General features: G+C 37.5%; 1 protein-coding gene across 3 annotated transcripts in view; it reads right to left on the bottom strand.

Moving 5' to 3' along the window:
• The window catches only part of RBBP8 (RB binding protein 8, endonuclease), a 39,958-nt gene extending 12,696 nt beyond the window's left edge, over nt 1-27,262 (bottom strand). The window contains exons 1-11 of one of the 3 annotated variants that reach the window (XM_059486282.1): nt 27,146-27,262; nt 25,487-25,536; nt 18,029-18,249; nt 12,916-12,958; nt 10,460-10,555; nt 8,320-8,432; nt 6,732-6,807; nt 3,502-3,668; nt 2,005-2,106; nt 1,232-1,329; nt 481-608 (exon numbers count right to left, since the gene is read on the bottom strand). In XM_059486282.1, coding sequence (XP_059342265.1) covers nt 481-608; nt 1,232-1,329; nt 2,005-2,106; nt 3,502-3,668; nt 6,732-6,807; nt 8,320-8,432; nt 10,460-10,555; nt 12,916-12,958; nt 18,029-18,140 — 935 coding nt within the window. In that variant the 5' untranslated portion in view covers nt 18,141-18,249; nt 25,487-25,536; nt 27,146-27,262. Of the gene's footprint in view, nt 1-480; nt 609-1,231; nt 1,330-2,004; nt 2,107-3,501; nt 3,669-6,731; nt 6,808-8,319; nt 8,433-10,459; nt 10,556-12,915; nt 12,959-18,028; nt 18,250-20,680; nt 21,061-25,486; nt 25,537-27,145 lie in introns of those variants that run through there. The other 2 variants (XM_059486292.1, XM_059486300.1) reach the window with 2 other exon arrangements.
• Between the last annotated feature and the right edge of the window lie 637 nt (nt 27,263-27,899).

Genomic DNA, 27,899 nt, shown 5'->3' with positions numbered 1-27,899 from the left:
ACTGTTTTTTGCCTGTCATCAACAAAACATAGATTCAAGACAACAAATAGGGCCAAAAAAAAAAATCAGTTTAGACTACAATATCTTGAGGAGAGTGGGAAGGGCAGCAGTCAATTGGCTTGACACCTAATCAGAGCAATAGGATCCTTCTTGCATTCCAGCTCTAGGCCCACTGTCCACAGGGTTATGGGCCTTAGAAGATACCTTGCAATAATGAGAAGTTAGGAAAGAAGGGACTATGTATACAAGAAGCCCAAACAAGAAGTTTGTGAATTAAGTAAAAGCCTACAGTTTTGCATTCTATCAGTTTCACTGCTTCTCATGTTATTTACTTGAAAGAAACCCCTCTGATACAAAATATTTGTTTCCATTTCTATACCTTTAAAGCAAAATGCTGCATGATTTGAAATTCTACAAAGACCCAACTTCTATAAGCCTACTTAAAACAATTATAACTATTATAATTGTGTGGAAACACACCCTAAATTGTTGTCATCATTTCTTGATTCAGAAGCTGGCAGTTTTCTTGAGTCTTCAGACTGCATGCTCTCTGAGGCCTGGCTCATAACTGTATTAGTGAGGGGAAGATTCAGTACACTCTGGGACTCCTTGCAAGTGGTGAAGGAAAACAAAGAAAAGAAGTGTGAGAAGATATTGGAATTAAAATTAGAAATATGCTCAGTTGGCACATAAATACTCTGAAGATCAATTAAAATCAAAACATTCAAAACTCTGAAAAATCATGAAAGCTAAGAGATGAAATTTGGACCAGAAGCTTTAAAGAAATCTTATGGAAACTGAAAAAATTCATTCACATGCATGGACACAAAAATATTCTTCATACTATAATTTTCAAGGTAGTTACCAACCAAAACCATCAAATAATCTCACATGAGTCACTGACCAGTCTCATGGCCAAGAAACATTTTTCAATGTCTTAGATTTGATTACTGCACAAAGGGAATTTATCAGACCCAAGGATTTAGATCACTGTACTAACAAAACTTGAAAGGAAGAACCATGTCTCTACCTTCCTCAACCCCCCCAGACAGGTCAGCACAGTAATATCTCTTCATGCTCAAGTCAGCAAAGACTAAGCAAAAGCAAACCAAAGTGAGCTTACTGGAACTCAGAATACTTTTTCAGAATTTTAATGCAAAAGAGAAAAACACTGGTTTTGTAAACAACTGGCCCAAAAAGTTGGCTATGTAAGAGATTTGGTAATACTTACAGATTCCTCTTCAACACTAAGTCCAATTGTTTCTGCAACAACTGCAGCCAAGTTAAAAGATGGCTTTGGAACAGGGTATCCTCCCACCCTTGGTTTATCTTTGTGAGTAGAAAGAAGATCACAATAAGCTACATATGCACTATAGTATCTTGCTTGACTCACAGAGATGGTACAAACACAGAAGAAAAAAGATCACAAATTAAAACTGGCATTTATGAAAATAGTTAGATCTCTGTCAGATAAAAGTCGTATCTGGAAGCTGTAAGTGGCAAAAGAATTTCTGATGAGAGCAAACTGCTGTATCAGTTTGATACAGAGAAATATGTGTCAAATTTGAATAATACTGCTCCCCAGAATTAAAAATCATTGTATAAGTTGCTTTTCACACTGCTGGTACAGGACACAAATAGTCTGATAAAAGCATGTAGAACAGAGATAATGTGTATTTATAATACAATGCTTGTCTTGCATATTTCCATTATTTTTAATTTGTTTTTACTAGGAAAACAAGAGTTTCCCCTCTTTGAGGGGTTTAACATTACTCTGTTCATTAAACTGGGGCAAGACAATAATATTGGAAAGCACAAGAACAGCAACCACCACAACCCTGACTTGCATGAATAATTCCATGCTGATTCTCAGTCATTATTTTAAAAGGTTTGCACTTTATTAGGTTTCTGTGTTAAAAAAGGTTAAAGAGATGAAACCTCAGTTTTACAATATTTTTGCCTTATTTTGAATGGAATTAGAACTAAATCTATTAATACACTTACTTGGCACAGGGGACAGTTGTGGATCACAGGTGTCTGTCACTAGTATCTCTCCTCCATGGTGAGTGCTCACTTGTGTGGAAAAGAATGGAATTTTTCCAAACTCTAGGAAATGTGGAAACATTTTCACATGGTGAAATTATCCTTTTGTGATACTTTTGTACAGATACAAACAATGACCTAGATCTTAAAAGCACTTAAATGCGAGATTTAATATTTCAGTAGATCCAGCAATGTAAGCACATCTGATAATTTGTGACAGAATAAAAAAAATATGATAAATATTATATATTAATTCTTTTTCTCACAAATATTATTTCAGCCAGTCAGGACTAAAACACTACTGACACAAAATGACACCACCATCTAGTCTGACCACATAAAAATAGTTATTCAAGCTGTATTTGGCCTGTTAATAGGGCAATACAATTATTGAACGATGAAACATCCAAGGCAACAAAGTTCTGCATCAGCTAAGGTAATAAAAAGGTGAAAAACCTGAGATCTGAATCATGACAAACATATGCCATGCAGTCCTTTCTACCTTGATGACCAATAGCTATTCAAAGCCATTAACTGTGATAGTTAAGTGTGACACCACTGCTTACATATTAAACCTTGGATTCATTTAGTAGCTCCATTTTTTATACAGAATATGGAGAGAGATAGGTATGCCTAGAAAGGAGAAACTACTCACAGCACTAAAATTTTCAAATGCAAAATAAAGGGCATGAATAACCAGCCCACCCTTTTCATCCCACAGTTATCCTATTTTTATTCTTGGGAAGAGGCTTTTAGTCAAGACTAATACTTGGATGTATTCATACTTAAAATATCTTTTTTTATGCCACAAGATAAATTGATCTGGATGATAATATTTCCTGTGTATCAATAAAATACAAGCACAAAGTGCTTTATTTCACAAAAATACTTTTTGTAGAAAAAATATATTAGAGTTATTTCTATGACACATTTCTATTTCTTGACAGAACAAAGTCTGGAAATTAAAGGCACACAGTACTTTTGAATTTAAGTCACAAAACAAATGCAAACAGTGTGGAATACAGAGAGATCATGTAGATATCTACCAGTTCCAGTTACATTACTTCAGTTGCAGAATACTTTTAGAATGTGGCAAAATATCTATTTCACTCTCCACTAGGTGGTGACATTGCTGCGTGCACAAGTCAAAACCGAACAGATACTTTATCAGCCAATTTGCACGTAGAGAAGAAACATAGGCTGGAAAACTTACATTTGCATATGCACATGGGTGAATAAAGGTAGAAGGTTGAGATAAGTTCTGAGCATATCACTGATATAACAGTTACTGCTATAGAATTTTTTCCCTGGACTCAATGCATTATCATATAAAAAGAGAAAAGGTAGAGCAAGAAAAAGCACAGCGGTTTGTTATTTTTAGTTTTTGCCCTTTGCAATCAAGTTTATACAGCATCCTTTTCTTTAGCCCTTAATTAATTAAAAAAAAAATCCTCTTACCACTGTTGCTTTCCCTAAGCTCCAAATCTGGGGGTGCATGTTCTGCATATCGGACATGCCTATTCTCTTTTTTCCTTCTCATACGATTAACCACAGAAAATGAAGATGTTAGAACTGGAGAATCTGGAATAACTTCTTCTGCCTCCACTGCTTGCTGCTTTTGCACCCTGGAGACCAAATCAAGTGGTCAAATAAAAGTCCAAGTCAGCAAGATGAAGAGTTTTCACTTCAGCAAGCAGGACAATCGCACAGTACGAGAACACAGCAATTCTGGAAATACAGCCACCTCAATAACATTACACTGTAAAAAAAGTTATATTCAACCCAGATTTTAGATACATCTAACAAAAGACTGACAATTGCTCCATCAAGCCCAAGAACAGAATACAACCCTAGCTCTTCACCTTTGAAGTCAACATACAACTGCACTATGGAAGCCCCTTTGCCCAGAAGAAGGTAGGTACTGTAGAGGTTATAGCTTGTCCTCTGAAGCAGGTGCTTCTTTAGCAAAAGGATGCCGAAATGGATGGATCAGCGTCTCCTCCCCTGTATGGAAATCCCTGTACATCTTCACAGTTTATGACGCTGAGCTGGTTAGAGCATGGTGCTGGATAACACCAAGATCCTGGGTTCAATCCCTGCATGGGCCATTTGCTTAAGAGCTGGACTTGATGATCCTTGTTGGGTCCTTTCCAATTCAGAATATATTCAGTGATCAGAAATACTGCCTTAAATACAAAATAAAAGCTTTTGGACAATTTCAAATAGTACTGAATAGCACTGTATTCAAAGCAATCCCTCTCCAAAGCAATCTCCCTCTCCAACTGATGTTACCTCTAACTTAACTCAAAAAGGTCTTCAGGAAATAATGTAAAAAGCACGGAAAACAAGTAATGTAAAATACAAGATAAGTTATGAAGTTTACCTTCTCTCACACTGTCAGCTCTAGCAGCCAGCTGGAGAGTCAGTATATAAAAACTGGTGTAACAAACAATGTCTTTTCTTTCCAAAAATTCTATCTATACATAGCAAGGAAATAGCAACAAAAAAGGACTGATTTTGGATCTTTGAATTTAAAATAGTTTGTTTAGTACTTCACAGGGGGCTAACTGCCCTATGGTGGTAGCAGTGAGATGTGGAAGAGACAGTAAAAGAAAAGCACACAGAAATCTAACTCAGCCTGCTTGGTCATCTTCCTGCAGTTGCATTTTCTCTTAAGATTCTCAAGAGAAAACACAGGCCAAAAGATAACTTCCTAACTATAAAGAGAAGGATATAAGGCTTTGATTTAAGGGAAGAAGAGGAAATACAGATAAATTTTTGCTTGCATTGAAGCTGAACCACAACATCTTATATAAAAAAAGGTAATGGAAAACTTTAAAAAGCTGTCTGGCTTGAGACAAAAAGCATTTTTGCAGTTAGGCTTTTTACCACTACTAACTTTGAACCCTTAATGACAAATACTGATGCACCAATGTTCTCAAGTCTTGATGAATCCCTTGTGTGATTTTGTAATTTCTTTTTTCTAGCACATTTACAAAGAAAGCACTGGAAAACTGTATTATCTACTAGCAATTTCTTAAGACAAAAATCAAAATAAACAACAGAGAAATATACTAATCAATTTACTTTGCAAATTTAAGTTAGCTGTTTGAGTTCTCTTTAAATTTACTGGCCTTGTTTGACAAATGAACCTACTAAAAATATATTTCTCTGCACCTTACTTCTATATAAACCAAGAGGTAGTTTCTACATCCCATCACAGAAAAAAACCAGCAAATGAAGCAGCTGCCATACATACTGTACATCATAACTATGTAATAAATAACTTCTGAATCATAGATTTATCCGAGACCCCAGGAGAGGTTTTGCAGAAATTTCCTTGCTGCTCCCATCCATGCATAATGAAATCTCAATGTCATAAAGGATCAGATAACATAGTTCTTCTACACTTCCACTGATTTCACTTATATGGAGAATTCTCAGGTTTTTATTCCTAATATTATAACTTGGTTACAAAATACAGAAGACTGCAAAAATCTGATTTCATATCATGCAGTAGAAACAATCTGCTACTTTGCACCTACAATGTGATATTATATCAATCTAAGTTGCTAATTCTAAATAAAGTACCGTGACTATAGCTCAACCAAACCAACCAAATGCAGTAGTATTAAAACTGCAGTTCCATCCTTGTAAATTACTGTTCATCCACTCAACTCTGCACTTATTTAAATGATCACCTAACATGCAAAGCAAATAACATATTGTGACATTGGTCATTGTCAGCTTTCCTGCATTGGCCAGAGATTTTTAGTGGAAGCTGGAGTCATGAAGTATGTTACCCCAAGAAAATTAAATACATACATAAAAAAGAAAGGACAATGAAGGTGCAAAGATGGGAGACAAACCAAGAAATACAAAGGAATAGGGCTGTAGTCATTCTGAACTGAACTCTAGTTGTTTCACTCCCTACTGAAGTTGAATTCTGACAGAGACAAGAAATAAGCCACATGCATAAAAACCCTTCTGTATCAAGTCCACACATCCTGTCCCATTTCTCCCAGGCATGTACACAACTTAGTCACAGATGGGGAAAAGTGAGATAAGTTTCAGATGATGTCAGACCACAACAAGAAAGGAACACTACCTCTGCCTTGCACAGTACACCACATTCACATATTAACAGCAACATTAGATGGCACATTCTTACTATAGCAGATTAAAATTTCAGTCAATTTGTAGCTCATTATTTCTATGTCTTTTTTTCAAAATTTACTATAGTATTTTTCTTTTAAAATTGCAAAATTATAGTAAGTTTATTTTAAAAATGTATTGCAAGACCATGGGACTTTTTGACTATTTAAGTAACTACTTTTCTGAAGTCTTAGTCTAGGAGGAAAGAAAAGGTAAAGAGGCAACCAAAGAATAAAAGCATAAGACGTAAGGCTTTGCTATACACTGTGATCAGAAGTCAAGAAAAATTTCTATGATAAATTCACTTCTCCCAGTTTTACTCTCAGTTTAAAGCAAGATGCACACAGATAAAAGAAAATAAAAATCTGCACAACAGAAGGCAGCTGGGCTTATGTTGTTATAAGTAGACTACCTTATTACAGTCTATCTATCAGAAAGAGGAAACAAGATTTTAAGACTTAAAAACTGATATTTATATTCCCAGACATTTCTACTGAGGAACGGGGGAATATCCCAAACAACCCAAAACTTACTCTAGCTCCTTCTGTAATTCCTGGAACTGTTCAGTTAACTTTTTATTCTCATCTTGTAAGTTGTTTTTTTCATTCACTGAAATTTATAGAAAAAAGTATTTAAAAAATCAATATACACATGTTAACAGAACAATCTTGTCCTTGAAGGAAACAGAACCAATTGTAAAATGTAATACCATACACCTTCTCTGTGGTTTACAAAAATTAAGTTTCAGGCCAGTCATTGAAAAAGTAATAAAATGACATGTTAGAAAAGGCAGAGGTGACACAATTACTGTATCACAACATTAGTTCTACACAATCATTAACTACTTTTGTCCACATACACACAAGTGAGACTGTGTTGTAAAGATGAGTGAATTGCTCACTTGCCTCCATGGACAAAACTGCTACCTTAGACTAAGGATAATCTATGAAATACAAAGCAATTAGAATTTGCTTTTAGCCACTAGTGCAACCATTAAGCCTTTCTGCCATGCTGTCTCAAACTAATGTAGTGATAGCTCCAACTCTTCTGTCCACTTTAATTTTTTTTTGTTGTTTTTATTTTGCTGTCGTCTATTTTGCCTCTAGATTCCTCAAATTATCTTTTTCATTGTTCTACAGATCTCAAGTCAAACCCATGGCAGCCTACTGTTGTGTCACAGCTCAAGATTTGTACCTAATAGGTGCCACCTTGATTTTTAAGGTTCAGAGCTATATTTAGAGATTGGCTGTACTCTGTTTGCTGTTCATCATTAAACTCACAACTCAGAATAATTTTATGTAAGTGCTCAATATTAGAAGTCCTTAAAACACTGATGTGTTCTGTAGTAGCATAGTATTTCCATAATTTAATTAAGCACCAAAAAGTTATTTTTTGTCTAGCATTTTCTGTATTTTAAATCTCATTTAATGTCGGACAACTAAATGATACAAAATAATTAATGGTAAATATACCATTAACATTCAAAAATTCTCTCCTTTATTATTGTATGCTTTATACAATCAATCTTTCCAAACTCTCTTTATGAACATATTTCTGTCCTGCTTGTGTATCACCCAAAACAAACAGTGTAATTTGTGTCACATGTTCTATTTCTTGATATCAAAATGAGCTGGCTACAAGCTGCCAGGTATAAAGCTAGTTTTTGTGGCCTCAGTTGGTTATGTGACAGTTATGGGTTTACTGCAGTTAAAGTCCAAGATCAACTACAGGACACAAGCTGGATCCACTTCTGTCTGAACTTGATACTTTGCAATCACCAGTTCCTTTTGAAGTCAGGGTTTTCTTAGGAAAGCTGGCAATCATTCTGGCTGTAGGAATAAACAGAAGCAGTCACATTTTATCTAAAGTAGCTACTTTACAGTGTAAGATTTTCCACGTCAGTTCACTTTCAGTATCAGCACTTCAATCTCAGAAGGTGGGTCAAATGACTAGTCACTGGTATGTCACATATTTTCAGACTGTACAGTTAAGTATCCCCTGACTGAACTTTTTGGACTTACTGAACACACCACATATAAATTATATCAAGTTACAGGAATTACTGGAGAACTAGTTTACAAAATAGCATGTTTTGTCTTCAGGCTTGGGGATAAAACTCACTAAGCTCAGTTATAAGTTTGAGATTCTGCTGCCGGATATTTTCAAACTCTTGCTGCTTCTTTCTCATATGTTCTTCAGTTACAGCACAGCGATCACATAACCCCGCTCTCAATCTACAATAAAATGAACAGAAAAAGGTCCCTCTGTTAAAAAAATATTGCCATGCATGAGGCAGATACCAATGTTTAACAGACCTTTTGAACAATGAAAACCAGAGAACTTCTGAGAGCTACGCAGAGCACCACTAAGTACTGTTGTTTCATATGTTCACATAGCAATGTTTTGAGATTTCTGAACTATCTAATACTATATGCTCTAACATTTGCATAAATGATTGTAGGTACTGGATAATTCCAAAGCAACCTGCATTACTTTATATAACAAAGTGGAGCATGCTACACCTTGCCACTGAAATCCTTTGTAAGGCATCCTACTAAAAATACTGTTGGATGTAAATCACCATTTTATGTAAAGTTCCTTCAAGAAAACACAAATAAGCAAATCACTTCACTAAATAGAATTACTACCTCATTTAAGAAGGATATGTACTGTCATTAAGCAAAATACTAAAATAAAAGGGACAAAAACCAATTTCACTCTTAACAACTGCCAAGTAAATGTGAAACCCTTTATCTAAGCACAAACAATTTGAAGTGGACACAAAAGTTCATGAGAGGCATTGACTCCACTGTCTCTAATAGTTCAGATTAGCTGTTTAAAACACATCCATGATCAGAAAAGGACTGGTTAGAATCACTCCATCTCACCTGACACATTCATTCATGCAATGAAATATGTGCTCATTTTATAGTTGATAAATGGAATGCATTTATTTCTGGTACAGAGCAAAAAGCTAACAATATTACCAAAGTGAAAACCAGACTCTGCCTGCTAAATAAAAAACCAGTTAGTCAAAAGTTCTCCATTGCTGATGCTACTACATCAAGTATTAAATCCCAACTAAACAAACTGTGTAACTTTCCAATTTCACAGCTGAATATTGGAAGCAAAAGCCATACTTATTTATTGGTGTTTTAATATTGTAGAATTATGGCAAGAGTAAAATACTGAAATGCCTTTTCATACTAGCTTATCTGAATGTGTAACAAACATAGAATTACAATTTCCTTGTATTAAGTCAGTTGAAATACTTCTTTTGTTTTTCACAATGTGAGTAATTAATCTGCCAAGGGATTAGAAAGGTCCATCCAGACCATGAATGCCTCTCTACTTACATGGTATGAAAGTTTATTACCTGCATGGCTACAAGCTTATCCCTAATGCCTTTCATGAGAATGGAGTTGAAAGTAAAAGTAGAGTATCACAGCTCAAAATTTGAAGTAGCACAGGAACAGTGGTAAACCATCTCCTGCTCCTAGAAAGCTTCTGAGAGCCTATTAACAGCAAATTTAACATATACTTTCCAAAACAGGTATAGTTTTTAAAGAAGGAAAAATGCACTGTAATTTCATGTCTATTAGTTTTGCTTTGCTGCACCAGATTAAACAGAAACAAATTAAGAAAAGGCAGAATGGATCAAAATTTGAGGAGAACACCTAAGTCCGAAAAAAGGCAACAGATGGAACCTGTGATCAAATTTAGGTAAACCAGGCAATTGGTAAAAAACACCCCCTCAAATTGAAACATTTCCTAGTGAGTTATTTCATTAGTTTCACAACATAGTATATAGCCTTTGGGTTTTGTACTTGTATTACATCTTGATCAATATAAAATTTAACTGTACAAAGATGGATACAAAAGAACAAACCTGAAAGTGTCTGTCTGCTTCCAAGCTGCTCTATTCTAACTTCTATTGAAACAGAACTAAACAAGTTAAGCACTTTGAAAACAGAAATTATTTCTTTTTATCCATTACTGATTTTATGTTTAATTACATAGATGAGATAAATAAATATATATGTTATAGATTTATTGATTGCTCTTCAGAAAAATGTAAATTCTACACCTTTCTCTATAACACACTATTTGCATTGCATTAGAAAAGAATTGGCTCACTAAAAAAAAAATATAACACAATAATCCCACACTAAAACACAACAAACTCAACTTGCAAAGTATCCAGAGCTACTCTGCAAGAGTAAAATTCAGCCAAGTCAAAAGCCAGAAGACAGTACTTCACCTGTCCTCTAAAACCTTGATAGTGTCATGAAGTGCTTTTTGCTGTTCTCTGAGCTGTTGGTTTTTGGTATAGAATTCTTCAAGCCTCTCTGCATCCCTGAAAAGAAAAGGAGGAAAAATTAGTTCTAGCTTTAAATTGCAGTAATTACTTTTTCACTAGAGAATTTTCTCTGTCATGTTTCTTTCATACCCTCGGGAAATGTGATTATCATGAGCACAAACATTATGTTGAACATACAAGAAGTTAGTGTTTCTGATTATTAATAATTTGCAAATTAGAGGAAAGATGCAGCTAGTTTCTAATTCATAATACAGGTGATCTGTTATATACCTTTTGTTCAGGTAAAAATTAGAATTAATGACAGTCGAGACATAAAAGCTAACAATGTTCAAGCAACAATTTCAGAGAATAAACTCAAACACTTCTCTTACACCTTGCTGTGTTGTGGAGCTGTAGGGAATCTAATGGGAGCTTTCACAAACAGGTCATTTTGTTCTTGGCATATCAGTGAGTAAATTCTGCAGTGTGGCCAACCACATTAGTTTGGAAATCTCTGAAAAGTCTTTAGCTCCATTCGAGGTTTACTTCCTCAAGAAGAAATTCTCTGTAGAGCATATATTCCCATAATATGTATAAAGACAAAAGAAGTCTCTTTACAAAATGCTCAGAAGCAGTTCATCTTGTAGAAAACTCCTTCTCTAAAAATCAAAACTAACTAATTGACAAAGAATATTTTCTCCTTAAAAGAGCTAAGGAAAAATAGTCATGTTAACTCCCCAATTTCAGCTCCCTTTCAATGTTATTATTAGATCACAACAACTCTTCAAGACGCAAACATGGTATGAGTGACAAGACATGATTATTTTCTACAGGGATATTAATGTTCAATAAAAGCTAAGTGCCTGAATCTGTGCAACATGACAGTGACTAACTTCTGAGAAATTCCCAGTTCTTCTTTCTATCATGGAATCCTTTGTATATATCCATGAAAGCAGTTGTTTGTTTTCAGTGTGCCTGAGATGGATTATTTGTGGAAGACATGAAATTGGCTCATGAAAGGCTGTTAAGCACACATACACACACCAGGAAATGAAAACATATTTACTAACTTGATACAGTTCTTTTACACAAACAAACTTTTAAATTGGCACTATCCCTTTAACATATGTTTAGCCAACCACATTTTCATATTGCTGGCATTACAGTAGTTCAAGAAACTAGCAATCATAGGTCATAAAGTGAATGGGATAGCTGGAAGCTTCTACAGTGTATGGTCACATTTTATTAATCTTTAAATTTAAATACAGATGCTTTATTTTTTGGTACTATCACACAGACCCACACAGGCCATTCCAATTGCATATTCAACCTATAAAACAGTTACATGTAAACAGCATGAGGGACTACTTAAGGCTTGTACTTCTGCTTGGGAAACACAAAATGTTAAAGGTCTCTTACCTCAGTTCACTAACCAAGTACAGCCAGGCCATGACAAAATTCAAAGTCTGACAAAAGCAGGCTGTATTTGCTGATGTTTAGGACATTAAAAATTCCCTCCAACAAAAAAGTAAATCTACAAAAAATTCCCTCTTTTTTTTTGTTTATGCCACTCACAGGAGGCTTAAAATAGCAAATTTAAAAACTGTTTCTTGTCAATTAGATGTCATCCTATGGCATTAAGTCATTTGCAATAAATAAGTAAGATATTAATGTACACTAATACTACATGCCTTTCACCTAAACCCTGTAAAATGCCCCATGAAGACAGTAAAACAACAGAAGGAACTAGGCTTTTGGTTGGGTTTTCTCTCCTTATAATTCCAGCGCACCTGATAAACAGGACAGACTCTGTGGCTACGAAGGCACTGCATAATGGCCGGTCTCTGACCCAGGGTTTACAAGTCATTAGCTCCAATGCTGGAGAGGGACACAAAATAAGGTGCTCATTGTCAGCTGATTACCAAGTTTGAAATACTAAACCCCAGGTATTCAGATGCAGCAAGGAGAACAAGACCTCCTATGTAACAGTTTTGTAACCACAATGTGGCAGCTGTAGAAAGATTCCAACAAACAATGAGTAACCTATTTGGTACTTGTTCAGTCACATCACTGATAATATTTCTCATCTAGAAAACTGACTGATCAAGCTAAGATTCCAGAACAGGGAAGCAACTTATGATACAGCAAGCTAATATCAAAAGTAAGGGATAATTTCATAATTTCAGATTAAAAATGAGCAACTATTTAATTTAAAAATTATACTTAAGAAATAAGACACCTTGTAAAGAGCTCTGTACATCTTCAGACAACTTTAGCTGAATTATTAAAGTAAGCAGTGTTTTTACACATCTAAAGGAAGAATCCATGAAACCTTAATTGATCTTACAAGAATTGCATCTCATTAATGGGACTCTGACTCTCCTTTAATAAATTATATCATTAAGATGAGTACTTACAAGCATCTTTCCTTTTTCAATTTAGATATTTTCAGCTGTAAACCTGAAAAGTGGAAAGAAGAATTACATGTTATAGAATTTTGATTTTAAAAAATGATTGAGACAATAAATTAACTCCCTGTTTGCCACTGTTATCTGCAAAGAGAGACAAAAAATGTCACTAATCTGGAGAGAAAAAGGTTCCTTCTGGACTTTTTGAAGGTGTTCTACAGGATCTTGAAAACAAATACAGTCATTGTGATCTCCAGGAAACAAGGACTTAAGCAAACACAGATTTCAACTTACACAAGTAAACAAACACCTTTGTGAAATAACCACATATGAATAGCGAGCACTGTCAATATTTCATTGACTATGCCCACAGAAGTAGTATAAAATATGTTCTGTGTGCACATAAATTCATAATACAACACTGGAAATGAAGCATCCAATCACTGAACTGAGAAATGCTTTACAGTGTATATGCAAAAAGGAAACAATAAAAATATGTGATTCAAGGCTTTAAAGCACAGAAGGACAACATCCTTCTTTGGAGATGTGCTACCAAACTCCCTCAGTCAAAGCTTCCTTGGAATATCTGAAAGTGAATTGATGATTGATATTTCACCTGTGGCCTTTCTCCCCCTAAGAATTCTATGCTCCTAACTCTATATTCTGAGCAGAAGGAAAAAGGTTTTCAAATACAACTGATGTTCTCAGCAGGAGTAAGCAGCTGACAGCCCAGGGGACAGAACACTGTCCAGCCAATCTGCTTGCAAGGCCTTGGGTGCATTTGTATGTGCACAGAGACAAGAAGATATTTGTGCACAAAACAATTTAACAAGCAGGACACAGTGTTATGGAAATTTATGTGATATTACCCACACACAAGCTGGCCATTCCTGTTCCAAACAAACAGAAATAATCAGATCCCAATGACAGAACAGTTTCTTAAACAGAAATCCAAGAGAAATTTCCATATCACATCAGAAAATAACATCATCTAGCATGGTTATTTTCTTCTAACTATGAAAGGTTGCTACCAACTTCAGGTTGAACACTAGGTGTTTTGTAAGCTCTCATGGAAAAGCATTACTCATTTAGGATAGCAGGATAAACTTATAAAACCAGAACACTTGTAAGAAAACTTCAGACAATTTTGAATTTTAGCCTAAATACAGAGCTGATACTTCATCTTAATATAGAAAATGTAGGTTAAGGCAGCTAACAGACTATTTTTTCTCCACTACCACACTCAACTAGGAATAGCTCTAAGGGAAAAATTAATTGCTTGAGAAGGTTCACTCCTCAGGCCACTTAAAATGTCAAGCCAGCCACAGACTCAGTGAACCCATACTTGCTACAAGATGCCAGTGAGACAATGAGTTAAAAATGCAGGCACACTACTTTAAAAATTCTTAGGAAATGTAGCAAGATTTCTTTTATCTCCAAGTGTTCAGCACCTGTAAGAAGTTGTGTTCTATCATGCAGATCAGCACAGAAAGAGGGTTTATTTTTTTAAGCAGTTGCTATTCATCAAGTCAATTAGGCATCTGCAATTAGAAGCCCTATAAAGCTTGCTTTAAAGCTGCCCCACACCCATGGGAAGGAATGAAGCTGCACAACAATGCATCTCCTGTACGAACAGGTAGTCTGTTCAGCATTTAGGATTGTAACTTTGGCAACCTGAGCGACCAATTCAAGAGGCAGGGCTCAAAAGGCCCAGTACTGTGCTACAGGTAACACTATCTCCCCTCTCACCTGAATTCAGGAGGAACTAAACTAGGAACTTAAAAGTTGCATTTTTTCCTAGTTCAAATGACTGCAATGAGAAGGCAGGAAACCAGTCTGCTAAATTTACCCAAGAGCCTTGAATTACTCCATCTGCTGTAGTCTCTCCCTTTTGCTTTTCCAGAGCATTGAGAGTTTTCAAGCATGCTCATCTAAGGAGCTTTGCTTTTTCAGGTTTCCTTATTTAACATAGGGAGCACATAAAACTCTGTGGAATTACACTATGTCTCTTCCCAATTCAATTTTATCTTTTGCACAATATTTTTATGGAATAGACAAGTTGTAGACTATATAAATCTACATTAGCTAAAGCTTGTAAGTGCATTAGTAAATGACTCTCTACACGTATTAAAGCAACAGAGACCTTATTTAAACTATCATTAGGCAGATTAATTAAACTATTTTATGAAACTTGTTATTTGATTAGACTATATAGCTGTAATATTTCAATTAATGGCTATGGTGATTTCTGTTCTGATGAATTTTCAAAAGCATTAAATGCACTTCCTTAAAGCTGATAGTGCCTGGGAAGACCACAGAATCTTTATCAGCGAGGATTTCTTGAAACAAGTTGGACAAGCTACTGTCAGCAATGACACAGACATAATCCTACCTCAAGGGTACAGAGATGGACTACATGACCTCCTAAAATCCCTTCCAGCTCTATTTTCTATAATTATTTACTTTTGAGGAACTTCCAGCCATTTCATTTCCTACAGCAATCTATCAATGAGATTGCTTTCCTCATAAGTTTCTCTTCTTCTATGATTACAGTTTTTTGTCCATTGATATCTTCTGCTTTTTAGAGGTAAGCAATAACTAAAAAACCTAGACCATTCTTCTACATAAAATACTGCTCACATCTCCACACTGATAAATATTTTAGAGTTTCAGATTTAAATTAATCCTCAGAAACCATCTTGATTGACATGCAGCAAGCATTTATATAATTATTTCAAGCAAGAGATAAGAATTACCACCTGTAGAAATAAATCAGTTTACAAAAAGTATTAAATTCCTTTGAATCTTCTGGGCACTACAGAAGTATCCCACACGTAGGAAATAAAAGCAAAGAGTTTTAATAACCATTATTCTGAGTTGTTGAGCACTTCTGAACTCCATGAAAAGTCAACTGACACTGACCATAACCAACATTTTGGAAACTGGGATGTAGGTGTCCTACCCATTGTTTCATAATGAATTTAATTTAAATAATAGCTATTTTTGGCTGAAGAAGATCAACATTTGAATCTTTTTGGAAGTGATCAGTTTAAAAGAACAAGAAGCTGGATTCCTTCACATAATGGTGAAAAAACACACCCTTTACAATATAGAAATATCAAAATTCAATAAAATCCCTTTCAAACTGCAGAAGTTTAAAGTATTCCTCAGTCTACATTCTATAGATATAACTTGCATAGCATGTCTGACCATGTCAAGTTCACGTGTCATAATTTCTACTTTTCATGGATTTTAAATAAGAATTCCACCATTTCAGTGTTCAGTACATTGTACATGAAAGAAGCTTTTTCAACAACTACTAACTTTCCCTTAATCCACCTTCTACCACCTTTAAAATAATTTTTGCTGACATTCAGATTGGAAACTCATGAGTCAATTTTAATTCTTATTTATAGACTTCAGAAACAAGCAAAGTCTAGGCAAGTCTGTGTTTGATGTTTCTAAAATATCTTCCAGTACCATTTTCTATAAGAGGATCCCCACCTTCTGAAAAAATTAACTATCCTTCAGGCATGTCTTTGATGTTATCATGGAAGACCTAATTTTACCTAACACAGTGTGGGACATACTGACAAAGGGCTAGGCATGAAAAAGACTGCCTGGTGGCAAAATTACCTGGCCACACCCTGCATGCATTCTAAAGAGTATCTTGCTTGCATAAAGAAAACCCAAACTTGCAAATCACGTGCTGCACACCCCAAGAAACTAGAGAAAGGGTCACTTAACCCAAGTCTCTACATCAGAGCTTTTTGTTTGTTAAGTTTTTGTTGTTCAGACATGCCACAGATTGCCAGATCCCAGTCTGCCAGCACTTCCGCGTTTATCTGTGGTTGACATCACACCCACTCCAAAAAGAACCATCAACAATTTATAAAATAATTATTAAAAAAAGGTTTTTTTTGTAAAACTGTAGGCCATATGTTAATGTAAAGAAATGCTACTGTCTGCTATAGTTTTTTTTCCAGTTGCCATATTGGTATATGCTTTTGGGTTGCTTGTTTGGTCTGTTTTTTTTAATAATCAACAACAGTGTCACAGCCTAGTGCTGCAAATAATTGAATCAAGACTTTCAGTAGGAGGCATGTAACATTTATTAATTATAAAACAATCTCCAAGAGTTTTTGAAACCAAGAAGTGATGGTCTAACTGGGCCAAAATGGAAATACCTGAAACTGTTTTGAAGGTAGTAGAAACAACCAAGGCCACTGAAATGCTCTAGGTAAAGATCCACTTGCATAACTACAGCTCTTAAATTACAAAAACTCAACCACTTTTATTCCAGCCTAATATAAATACTATTTCATAAATAAAGTAAAACTTCTTAGAAGACACAGTCTAATACTGTTTCAATTCCATCCAAAAAGAACGGATCATGTGATTTTAGATTAGCAGAACAAAATGTTAACTTATTTAATGTTTTTAGCAAAAATCCCTTGTGAATAGTCCTTGTAAAACAATATTACAATAGCAATACACATAGTGCAATAATTCATCTTTTCTGAATTACTGAAGAATGAACAGACAGTAACAGCCAATCTGTAGTAAATTGTTACTAAAAGTCACATAATGTAAGAATAATCATATTATAAAAGCATTACAAATTCTGTTAAGAAAATGCAGAACACTAAAATCTGAAGTAATAATTTTCCCTTCAGTAACATTATTCTGCAGTGTGATTTTGCACAATCAATAGGGGAAATAAACAATGCAAATAATTTTAATGTATCTGAAGTAACTAAAGCCAAAAGAAAAAGAAAATAATCCATGGAATAACATGGTTTGGAAATTTGAATCACATTCCATTATGGGGGAAGTAACACATAGATATTTTGTAGGCAAGCAGAGACTCCATGTAACATTGTGTTACTTTTTATTCACTGACCTAGTAAATAATTTATATGTGTTGATAGTTTAATCCTGTTAAACCAGACTTAGGTGGTCAATCTCTAAGGTTCATTTGTAATCATCAGGTCCAACTTTCTGCACAACTGAAAACATTAAAAATCTATTTAGTTCAATGCAGAATATTTTGGTTCAAAGTTTTCCTGTGGTAACTGACAAACACCAACTTTAACCTGAAACCCAACCTTCAATGATTTACCTTGTACTTCTTTATCATGACATTCCTTCAGTTTGGACCACAGTTCTTTGAAGAAATCTCCTGCAGGTTCTGCAGCACTAGGGCTGCCACAGCTTCCTCCAGATGCATTCATCTTGATTTTTCCTGCTCCCAGCTTCTTTGACTTGCAGAACGGGCTCACTCTCAAACTTGATATTTTAAATTACATAGTTATGAAACTGTTTCTGAAGAGGGGTGTACATCTGTAACAACAGAATGAAAACACTTACATTTGAATTTATCAGAGCATAACTTGTAGCCATGGATCAAATGCAAAATTTACTGTCTATCCTTGCTGAGGATATGTATTTAAACACTTTCACACTGACAGTCACCCTGAAAGCTTAGATGATGCTAAGTATTTTGCTGCAGGTAATTACAAACTAACAGAATTTTCCTCTCCTTAAAAAGCTACCAACTTAAAATTAGGTTAAAACACTTAAGAGTCTTTATTTTTTTTAATCTCAATATAGAATTATACCGAATTCCTGTTTTCCAAAAGTAAGTCATAGTGCCAAAATCTGGCTGTCAGCAAAAGCATTTGTCAAAAGTTTTATCAGAGATGGATTTGTCTGTATACATCCTTTATATAAACTTGGATTCAAATGACATCCTTTTACAAAGAAAAACTCACATCCCCTTAAAGTGTTCACGATTTTTTAATAAAATTATTCCCATTCCCTGATGAAAAAAAATTGGAGAGTAAGCACAAAAATCTATACATCTCCAAAACATTAATATTTGAGAAGAACAATCAAAGTCAGCTAGCTCTGTCTTAGAAGCTTGACTGCCTAGAAAATTTAGGATAATCTTACCCATAATTTTCACTTGTTTTGAAGGATTTTTTACAGAGATGATGCTCTCAGGCAAACTGTAGAGGAAGCATGGTCCTGATCTGGCTCTGAGCCAAGGTAAGATTCAATTCTACTGGCACTGGGTGTCCAATACTGAAATACTCCTGTAATCTCTGTCCTTCAGTTTCCCTGTGTGAAACTGGGCATTCTAAGTTTTCCCCATTTTTAAGCAGTCAGTTTATAAAACAAACACTTCTGAACACGGAGTGTCAGTACCAGGTGGACATATCTCTGTGACCTTGTAATACAAAATGCAGTAAGGAAAAAAAAACTAGATATTTTGTACTATTCCTAAATTAGCAACTTGAGCAAGCAAACCACCATGCCTATTCTGCCAAATGGAAGGAACAATTTGCTCTCCAATTTTTGAGGTAAAAGCTATAGTTGAGATGATACAAGGCCTATGATTAGTCAAGAAGCTGCATTTCCTATCTTGAAAGCCTTCAAACAACTCAACAGTATTTGAATGCAGCTGCTGGTTTAGCTGCTCCCCCAGATTCACCGCAATAAAATGTTCAGTCCAGTGGTCAGTAACCAAGTGTAGGGCCTGGAGGCTTTGGTTCCACTCTCCTGTCTCGTCTCTCTGTGCACCGTTTGAAGTCACTTTTTTTCAGTCTGCCTGTCTTTACAATGGAATAAAAATATGGAACAAAACATTATTCTCAACAAAAACACTTGATCTATATGCTTTCTATAGTATAAGGATATTTAAATGTTACACTAATGAAGCCAGCAGCTCCACATTTGCTTTAACCTCCATCCATAGCAAATTCAGCGCCTATTTCAGGATATGGGCTTCATGTTAGCAAACGTTATCTTCAGAGAAATCCTTAATAGAAAATAAAATTACCCTTTGAAATTAGCAATGCCTACAAGTCTTCAACAGAAGTTGAACAGTGATTTGCTTGCATCTTTGCAGCTGAAATGCTCCACTTTGTGTGCAGCCACATTAAGCCATCTTACAACGCTTCTTTGTGGAACCAGTTGCCTAGTAAAATTAGGAATGGCTTTTAAACTCTGGCTTTGCACCTTCAACAGATGTTTCAGGATCAAGCTTTTTCTCTATCAAGCACTAGGGCAGTGAAAACCACACGCTTGCTTTCACTTACTGTTTCAGATTTAAGTCTGTCAGATGACTCATCCCCATGGAAAAGTCACCTGACTCTAGACAATAAATGGTGTCCGTAGGGTTTGTTTTGGGTTTTTTCCCCCAAGATGACTGCAAGAAAAAAAATACACAAAACTCCCTCAAAGTTTTTTGCAAATTATTAGTGCATCAACCGACTACAAATAGGGAAAAAAGAGCAAGGCATTTTCCCAAGCTTCATCTGCTTCAAGATCCCAAAATGATACATTGCTTCCTGCAGATGGTTCAACCTCCCCTAAAACTCAGGGAATGCAAGAAGCGTTCAAGTGGAGCCTTTGACAGGCCTGGGCAGCTGCACAGGTGTAAAATGATGGCTTAGTCTCCAGCCCCAAGGAAGCGCTTTCCAGTCCTTAGGGGGAAAAGCGCCAGAGCTGGATGGCAGGCAGGGTCAGCACTGGGAGCTGTTTGGGGATGGAAGCACAGAGCCAGCCCCTCTCCCGGACGTCCTGCCTTGCTGCTATCCTGCCGACTGCCGCTTTCATAGAACCACCTGAAAGCCTCCATTTATTTCCCTCTTCTTCTACAACCCGACTCCCTCCGGCACCGTCAGGCTTTCCACGGCCTCAGCAGTGACTGCCTCCAGGAATCCATCAGCACTGATAACGCGCCGAGGCCGCTTATCGGTGCGGATACCTTTCCGCCGGGGCCACACCGCCCCTCCGGGATTGCGGGGAGCTGACGGCCCCGATCCCCGCCGGCTGCTCCTACAAACTCAACTCTGCTGCACTTCCCGGCGGTGAACTTCGATCTCCTTTCCCTCCTGCACCAACACCGCACAGAAAACTCACTCGACAGACACGCCGGGATGCTCTGGGAAATCCTGCCATGACCAACACTTGGGAGCTTCCCGCCAGGCTCGGGTCACACCCCGCAGCCGGGACGCCAGCGGAGCGGTATGGCATGTCCCACACGCCGCTTGTCCCGAGCGGCGGGAGCCTCCCAGACGGAGAAAACGGGGCTCCCTCGGGCAGGCGGGGCAGCGCCCGGCGGGGTCCCGGGGCCGGAGGGGCCGTGTTGGGCCCGTCCCCGGGGCGGAGCGGGGGCGGCGCGCTCGCGGTCGCTCCCCGGCGGAGGATGAGGAGAGCGCGCGCCGTTACCTGGTTGGCTCCCGGCGGCTCCGCGCGCCAGCGGCGGGAAAATAGGAAAAACCGCGGCGAGCGCCTTCCCCGCCAGGGGAGGCGGGGCCGAGGGCAGCTCTCGCGAGGCTTCCGCGCTGCTCTCGCGAGAGAGGGGAGCGTGAGGGTCTGAGGCCCCCGCTCGGGCGGTCGCCGGGGGGTTCGGGTGGCGGGGGTGACACAGTGACAGGGTCACAGGATGAGCTGGGTTGGAAAAGACCACTGAGGTCATCGAGTCCAGCCTTTGACTAAGCACCACCGTGTCAACTAGACCACGGCACTGAGTGCAACGTCCAGTCTTTCCTTACCACCTCCAGCGAGGGTGGCTACCACCTCCCTGAGTAGTCCATTCCAATGTCTAATCACCCTTTCTGAGAAGAAACTCTTCCTAAAGTCCAACCTAAGCCTCCTCTGGAACAATCTGAGGCCACTTCTTTTTGTCCTGTCCTTTGTTTCCTGGGAGGAAAGGTTAACCTTCAGCTGGCTGCCCCCTCCATCCTGGTAGACACCCATAAGGTCTCATCTGAGCCTCCTCCAGGCTAAGTAGCTCCTCATGGACATGTGCTCCAGACGCTACACCAGCTTTGCTGCCCTTCTCTGGACATGCTCCAGCACCTCACTGTCCTTCCTGAACTGAGGGGCCCAAGGCTGATGGCCTCACCAGTGCCAAGTACAGGATCCTGCTGGCCGCACTATTTCTGACACAGGCCAGGATGCCATTGTCCTTCTTGGCCACCTGGGCACACTGCTGGCTCATGCTTGTTCATTGACATCACCAGGTGTTGTCTCAGCCCTCTCCTCCTCTGGCCCAGTACTTGGGGTTTCCACAGAGAGCTGCCAGAGGACAGTCAAGGGGACAAGCCAAGCCCTGGCTGGTGCCGCAGTTCAGTGTCACAGCAGGCACAGAACACTCTGGAAAATCAAGGATGTGAGCAGAAGCCTGCATTGAAACAAATGCTGCCCCTGCCTTCCTGAAAGAAGTTCTTGCTGATTTAGATGTAAAAAGGATCATCGGGGTGTACAACTGTGCCAGAAGTGGCCTTGCCTTTAAGGCTGTGCTGTTAAATCTTGTCTGTGCCCCAGTATTTGTATTCTGGTTGCTGGGGCTTACACACAGAAGTTTGTGGGAGGGCTTCCCCCCACCCTCTTGATCTTAACAGTTTCCATGGCTCATCATTTTACTGTACAACAGAGCAGCTTAGGCATGTTCTTGTGTTTTGTGTGAATATGGGAACCAGTAGGCACATATAATTAGTACAATATAAGGCTGCTAAATTTTTTTGTTACTTCTCAATGTTATTTTTTTTTTGCCCAAATTGCAGATCAATGTTCCTTCATTCATTGGGACCAGCCCTGCTGTCTGCAATGAGATAAACCTCTTGATTTTAGGTAGTTCTTAGTGATGAAATAGAAATAAAACAGAGTTTTTCACTATTACTATTCTGTCTTCACGTGATTCCACTGGACCATTTTGATACATATAGGAACTTGTGCAGAGACAGCTTGGTGGCATGACTAGAAGACATAATGGTGATCAGTTTGAAAGGGACAGTGCTGCAAACATATACTTTCTAGATTGTTCATAGCAATATTTAAAAAATTAAGTGTTCAGGTATTTCATAATTGTTAGTAGCTGTTCCATCTAATTCTTTTTACATTACTCAGATCATTTTGGTCTCAAGAAAACATAAATAAGGAGCTACGGCATAAACAAAAGTGTATCTGAAATACTATTTCAACATTTTTGAGGTATTTTGAAATACTGTCCGACAGGAGATGGCTCATGATTCAAGCTTCAAATCTGTTGTTCCCCATTGTTGAAAATATTCTTGGTTTCCCATCAAGTACATACCATGAAGTATTTTGAAAAAAATCATGTACTTAACTTTTCTACTCATTCCTTATCGTTGTTTAACCACTTATTTTTTGACTTAAATAAAATGAACATGTTGTTCAGGACCTCAGCAGCAGATTACTTATTGTAAGATCAAATTGTAAGTTTGATGCATTATCAGATCACTAGACATATGGGAGAACTAAAATTAGCTAGGTTTTTTGGAGGAAGCTGTCATGTCATAATAGGTTGTGATAGACACTCCAGTCTTTCTAAATAATGCTTGTTGGCAGCTTTTCATTCTACTTTTGAAGCTTCTCTAATCGAAAAATTTGTGATGTAGGCAAGCAATCATTACCTCATATTAAGAGAAGCAGATGTCTTAAAGCTACGCACAGATCTGATAAGTAGCAATAAAATAGTCCTCTTGCTGATCGATCAGATATTTTACCATAAACTGTACCTTTCTTACTATTTATAGGAAGCACTCTGGCAAATAATTATGTCATCCCTTTTATTTCCCAATAAACTCTGAGCTGTTTGTTTTCATATTCTCTCATGTTGATCTTTACAGCAGTATAAATCCTCTGACTTCTACAGCGTTATCCTTATCTACTCCACAGTAAGTGGAAACGGATTAACGTTAACGGTTGAACTTTACTTTTATCTCCCTTCCAGATTTATTTGATTTTATGTACTCCATAATCACATAGCTGGCCACTGAATAGATTCCTGGCTCATTGAATGTGCCAGAAAATTACTGGAGAGTCTGATATTCCACATTCACACACTGGGTGTCTTGAGATGACTAGTCTAACTGGAACTACATCTCATTCACCTCATAAGAGTAAACACACACACCTAGACAATAAAACTGTGGGAAAAATGCTTCACCGTTGCTGTGCTTGAACAGATATGAAATTTCCTGTGGTGTCGTGGCTTGTGTCCAGATTTCAAAATAACCCTTACTGTGGCACATTGAACTAGGTGACAGAACCCTTATCCATGAGCAATTCTGCACAGCAGGAATCTTATTTTGTCCTAGCCCATTTTAGACCTGGATGGTCTGAACTGTTTCATCTTATAATAGTAGGTGGAGCTGTCAATTTTCAGTTACATTTTAGTGGCAATGCCTTTCTTCTTGATGGCTGGACTATTTACCAGCAATTCAGCTAATAACTGAAGTTCTATTGTAAGAGTACTGCAATGTTGCAGCACAGATAAAATTCAAAATAGCCTTTAATTCACACACACCCCCCTCCCTTTCTGAGGGGTAGTACAGAGGCTTCATCAGTGTTTCTAACCACTCGGGTAGCAGCAGATGACGTAGTTCACTGCATATGCATACAGAGTAGGGCTAAAAGATATTAGCAGAAAGCTTACTTTTTTTTTGTTTCCATTACTTTAAATTTAGATGTAAAGATTAAAACCAGATTTTAATTACAATGGCATATCCTGTTTAAATATTTTATTTGCTTTATGCACAAAGGTAACTATTTCATTCTTTGCATATATATATGTATGTGTGTATAAAATAAAAATATATATATATGTGTGTGCATAAAATAAAATAGTGAGGTCTTTATATATTTGCATCACCTTTAATATATCACACATATATATACATGGCTAGGGTGTTCACAACCTCCTCAACTTGCAGATCTGCAACTGAAGGATAAATATATTGTTTAATTCTCTGGTCATGTTAATTTAATGCATTTTATGTTGCAATTGCCAATAAGGACACCAAAGGAGCCCAACTTCAGATGCAGTAAATAAGAGTATGTGGCACAGTTCAGCTGCTACCTAAATGGGATTTGAACTGGAAGTGTTGGAACTGGAAGTGCTCTGAGTAGCATGATTTCTTACAGCTGGGAAGGCACACAGGCAGCAGACCCCACCACTGCTGTCTGGCAAAGGTGGTTGCTTTCTCTGGAAAAATAGGGAGGAGCCACTCCATCACCCCACTAGGTGAATTTGATTCTTCTCAAGCTGCTTGCGTAGCCACATTTGAAACTGAGCCAAGATCAAATTTCCTGATGCCAGTAGCACTGTTCATTTTAAGGAGCCCTCTTCTTTGAAGTGCTTTCACTGCTCCTCATCTATAGTCAGAAACTGCCCGGGCTTACTCAACCCAGACTCTCAGGTCTCTTAGGAAGACCTGATGGAGGGGGAAAAAACCAAAAAAGTAACCTGAGGGATGCTGTTGCAGAACCCCATGTGGTGTTCCTGGTCTTCAGGCTCTAAGCAGCAGCACCTATTTGTGTTAACTGCATGTGGAAATGTTTTGCTCAGACTGATGTTACTCAGGGTAACATGACCAGTTTGAGTAGTTCTGCATATTTATCTCAGCTTTGGAAGGCTGAAGTAAAAGTTAACAGATGTGTGCAAAAAATCATGCCACCTACCTTTTACTGTAGTAAACAACATGAATTCAGGGACAGAAAAGAAACAACATATAGGAAGTAATATTTGTAATATTTTACTTACCATTTAGGAAAAAGAAATCTCCAAACAATAGCCCCTGCACTTCCAGCACCCTGAAAAAAAAAGGCAGCTGAAGAAAACCCAAATGAAACAGAACACGTAAAACTGGAGAGGGGATGGCAAGCAGCATTTTGAAAAAGTGGTTTATTTAGTTTGAATTTTAAATATATTCAACATGTTCTGTGTTAAAATCTTATAGCTTTAGAAATCAATGCTCTCTTGTAGCATTTTAGAGGCTCTACACAGAGTTCTTATGTAAACCATATATCTCAGCCAGCTATAATTTTTCTTTGGAGAATGGTTTATCCCGTAGCAAGTTTTCATTATGTATTTGATAGCAGAATCAACTGAGAATATAAGGAAATGGAACTTTTTTTCCTGATGAGTATTATCAGCCTCTGTGAGGCTATAAAATTTTCCTATGTTCTTTTCTGTTTATCTACACTTTGAAGAAAAAATTTTACACACACTTACAGTGCAGCTAATGAGAAAGTGATTTCAATTCATTGATTTTTTTAAGAGGCTCAAGGGGCCTTTTTCTTGGCACTCTACAAAAGAATGATATTAATTTTAGCATCAGCCTGGAAATAGCTGGCAATAAACATAATTGAAGCTTCCTGTTGTGTGACTACCATAAAATCTTACATAATCCAATATAGATATTTTGTATCTAGTGGTTTGTATCCACTGATTCTGATATGGGTTTTTCTCACATCGCAAAAGAGAATGGTAATTGTTTTGCTTAAAGTTAGGCAAAATTGAGAATTCCCAGGAGACGGAAGTAGCTATGTGAGGGTTTTTAAAAATGTAGCTACACAGATGTTGAGAAGATTCACTTTTACTTAAGTTAAAGAGTTATTTTGTCCTAACAGGCATGACAAAACCTGTCTTCATTCCTTTCTATTCAGCTCAGCAAGTAGTTCTGTGCCCCAGTAGTTAATCAGTTACCAGATTCCACAGCTTTTGTTTTCACACTGTTTAATTTTTCTTATTTGACACAGAACCTGTGAATGGATTCAGCTGCAGATACAGGTACAACTTTCAGGTCAGCCTATCCTTTATGACTAGCACTGCTTTTTATTGCCATTACCACCACCGTTACTCATTCTAAACAGATAAATTTCTAATAAGTATGTAGAAAGAAAGCAGTAAGAATGACAAGTAGTTTTCCTATCTTACCATGAAATAGGTAAATCTAGGCTTAAGTAGCTCACTCTATAAAATTGAACTGTTAAAAAAATTAGTCTGACAGGAATTAGTAACCACACACCTTACTGTAATGGCACTGTGCCTTATCACAACACTGCTGTTATATGACAGGTATTACAAAAATGCTGTATAAAAGAAAAGCAATATAAGCAATACTTAAGTGAACTGCTCAAAATACTAAGTCATTGGCTGTGGAGTTTCTGTCTCTCACTGCTGTGCTAGGTCCATTGAACTGTCTCTGCAGTAAATACCCTGCAGACAGCACATGTTGTTGAGCTGCACACAGAAAGCTCAAACAGCTGCAATTACCAAAATTCTGTCAACCAGTGCTGTAGAGACTGGCAGTACTCAGACACATTAAGGAAATAGACACTACACCACTTCAAGCATCAGAGAAATTTTTTGCTTAAGGTTATCTTAAATTAATTTTAAAGAAAGATTTTCAAAACTCACCCTTCTGTTTGAATTGTGAAAAGTTCTGTTCTTGGTCGGGGTGATAAATATTTACTATTGACTTCCCCTCCAGCTATAAACCTCAAGTGTAAGTGAGATGAGGAAGCCACTGTGGACCACACTAGAGAGTGCCGAGAGGAGATCTGCTGCACCTAAGATATATACAATGTGCAATGGATAACCTAATATGCCTTTCATTTAACTGGCTGGGCAGGTTTCTGCATTCTGCAGAGCATGGAATCATACCAGAATTTGTTGGCATAACAGGCCCGTCAGACCGGTTCCTGGGGCACCCAGGAACCTGCCCAACCAGTCTGCATCAAAGGCCAGCCCAACGTGCTGCAGCTCAGCTCGGCTGCGGAGGCTGCTCCGCCGCGAATTATTCACGCCTCCGTCAACTCCCAACATACTACTCCGAGAGAATGATGTAGCCTGCAGCAAAATAATTTACCGAGGGGTGGGGGAGTGATACATCCTTGTTAAGTGTAGCAAGATCTTATTGTTATAAATTTTGTTTCATTTTATATGCAGATGAACTGGGCTAGAGGTCTGCCCAGCATAAGTGCAAAGAGAAACAGAGAAGAAAATGCCCTTTTTTTATAACACTAACAGTACAGACTTATTATAATGTAACACCAAATCTTTAGTGTGACCAGCTAAAACACCCAAAATTATGCACTAATTCAGATTTCTTTCCAATGAAAAGTGTATTAATGGTGTTCATAGAGTTCAATGTATCTTTGTTACCACATGA

The sequence above is a fragment of the Ammospiza nelsoni genome, chromosome 1 (assembly GCF_027579445.1).
Source record: "Ammospiza nelsoni isolate bAmmNel1 chromosome 1, bAmmNel1.pri, whole genome shotgun sequence".
In the NCBI taxonomy this organism is placed as follows: Eukaryota; Metazoa; Chordata; class Aves; order Passeriformes; family Passerellidae; genus Ammospiza; species Ammospiza nelsoni.
Note: the sequence above shows the minus strand (reverse complement) of the source record. Positions and strands in the feature narration are given on the sequence as shown.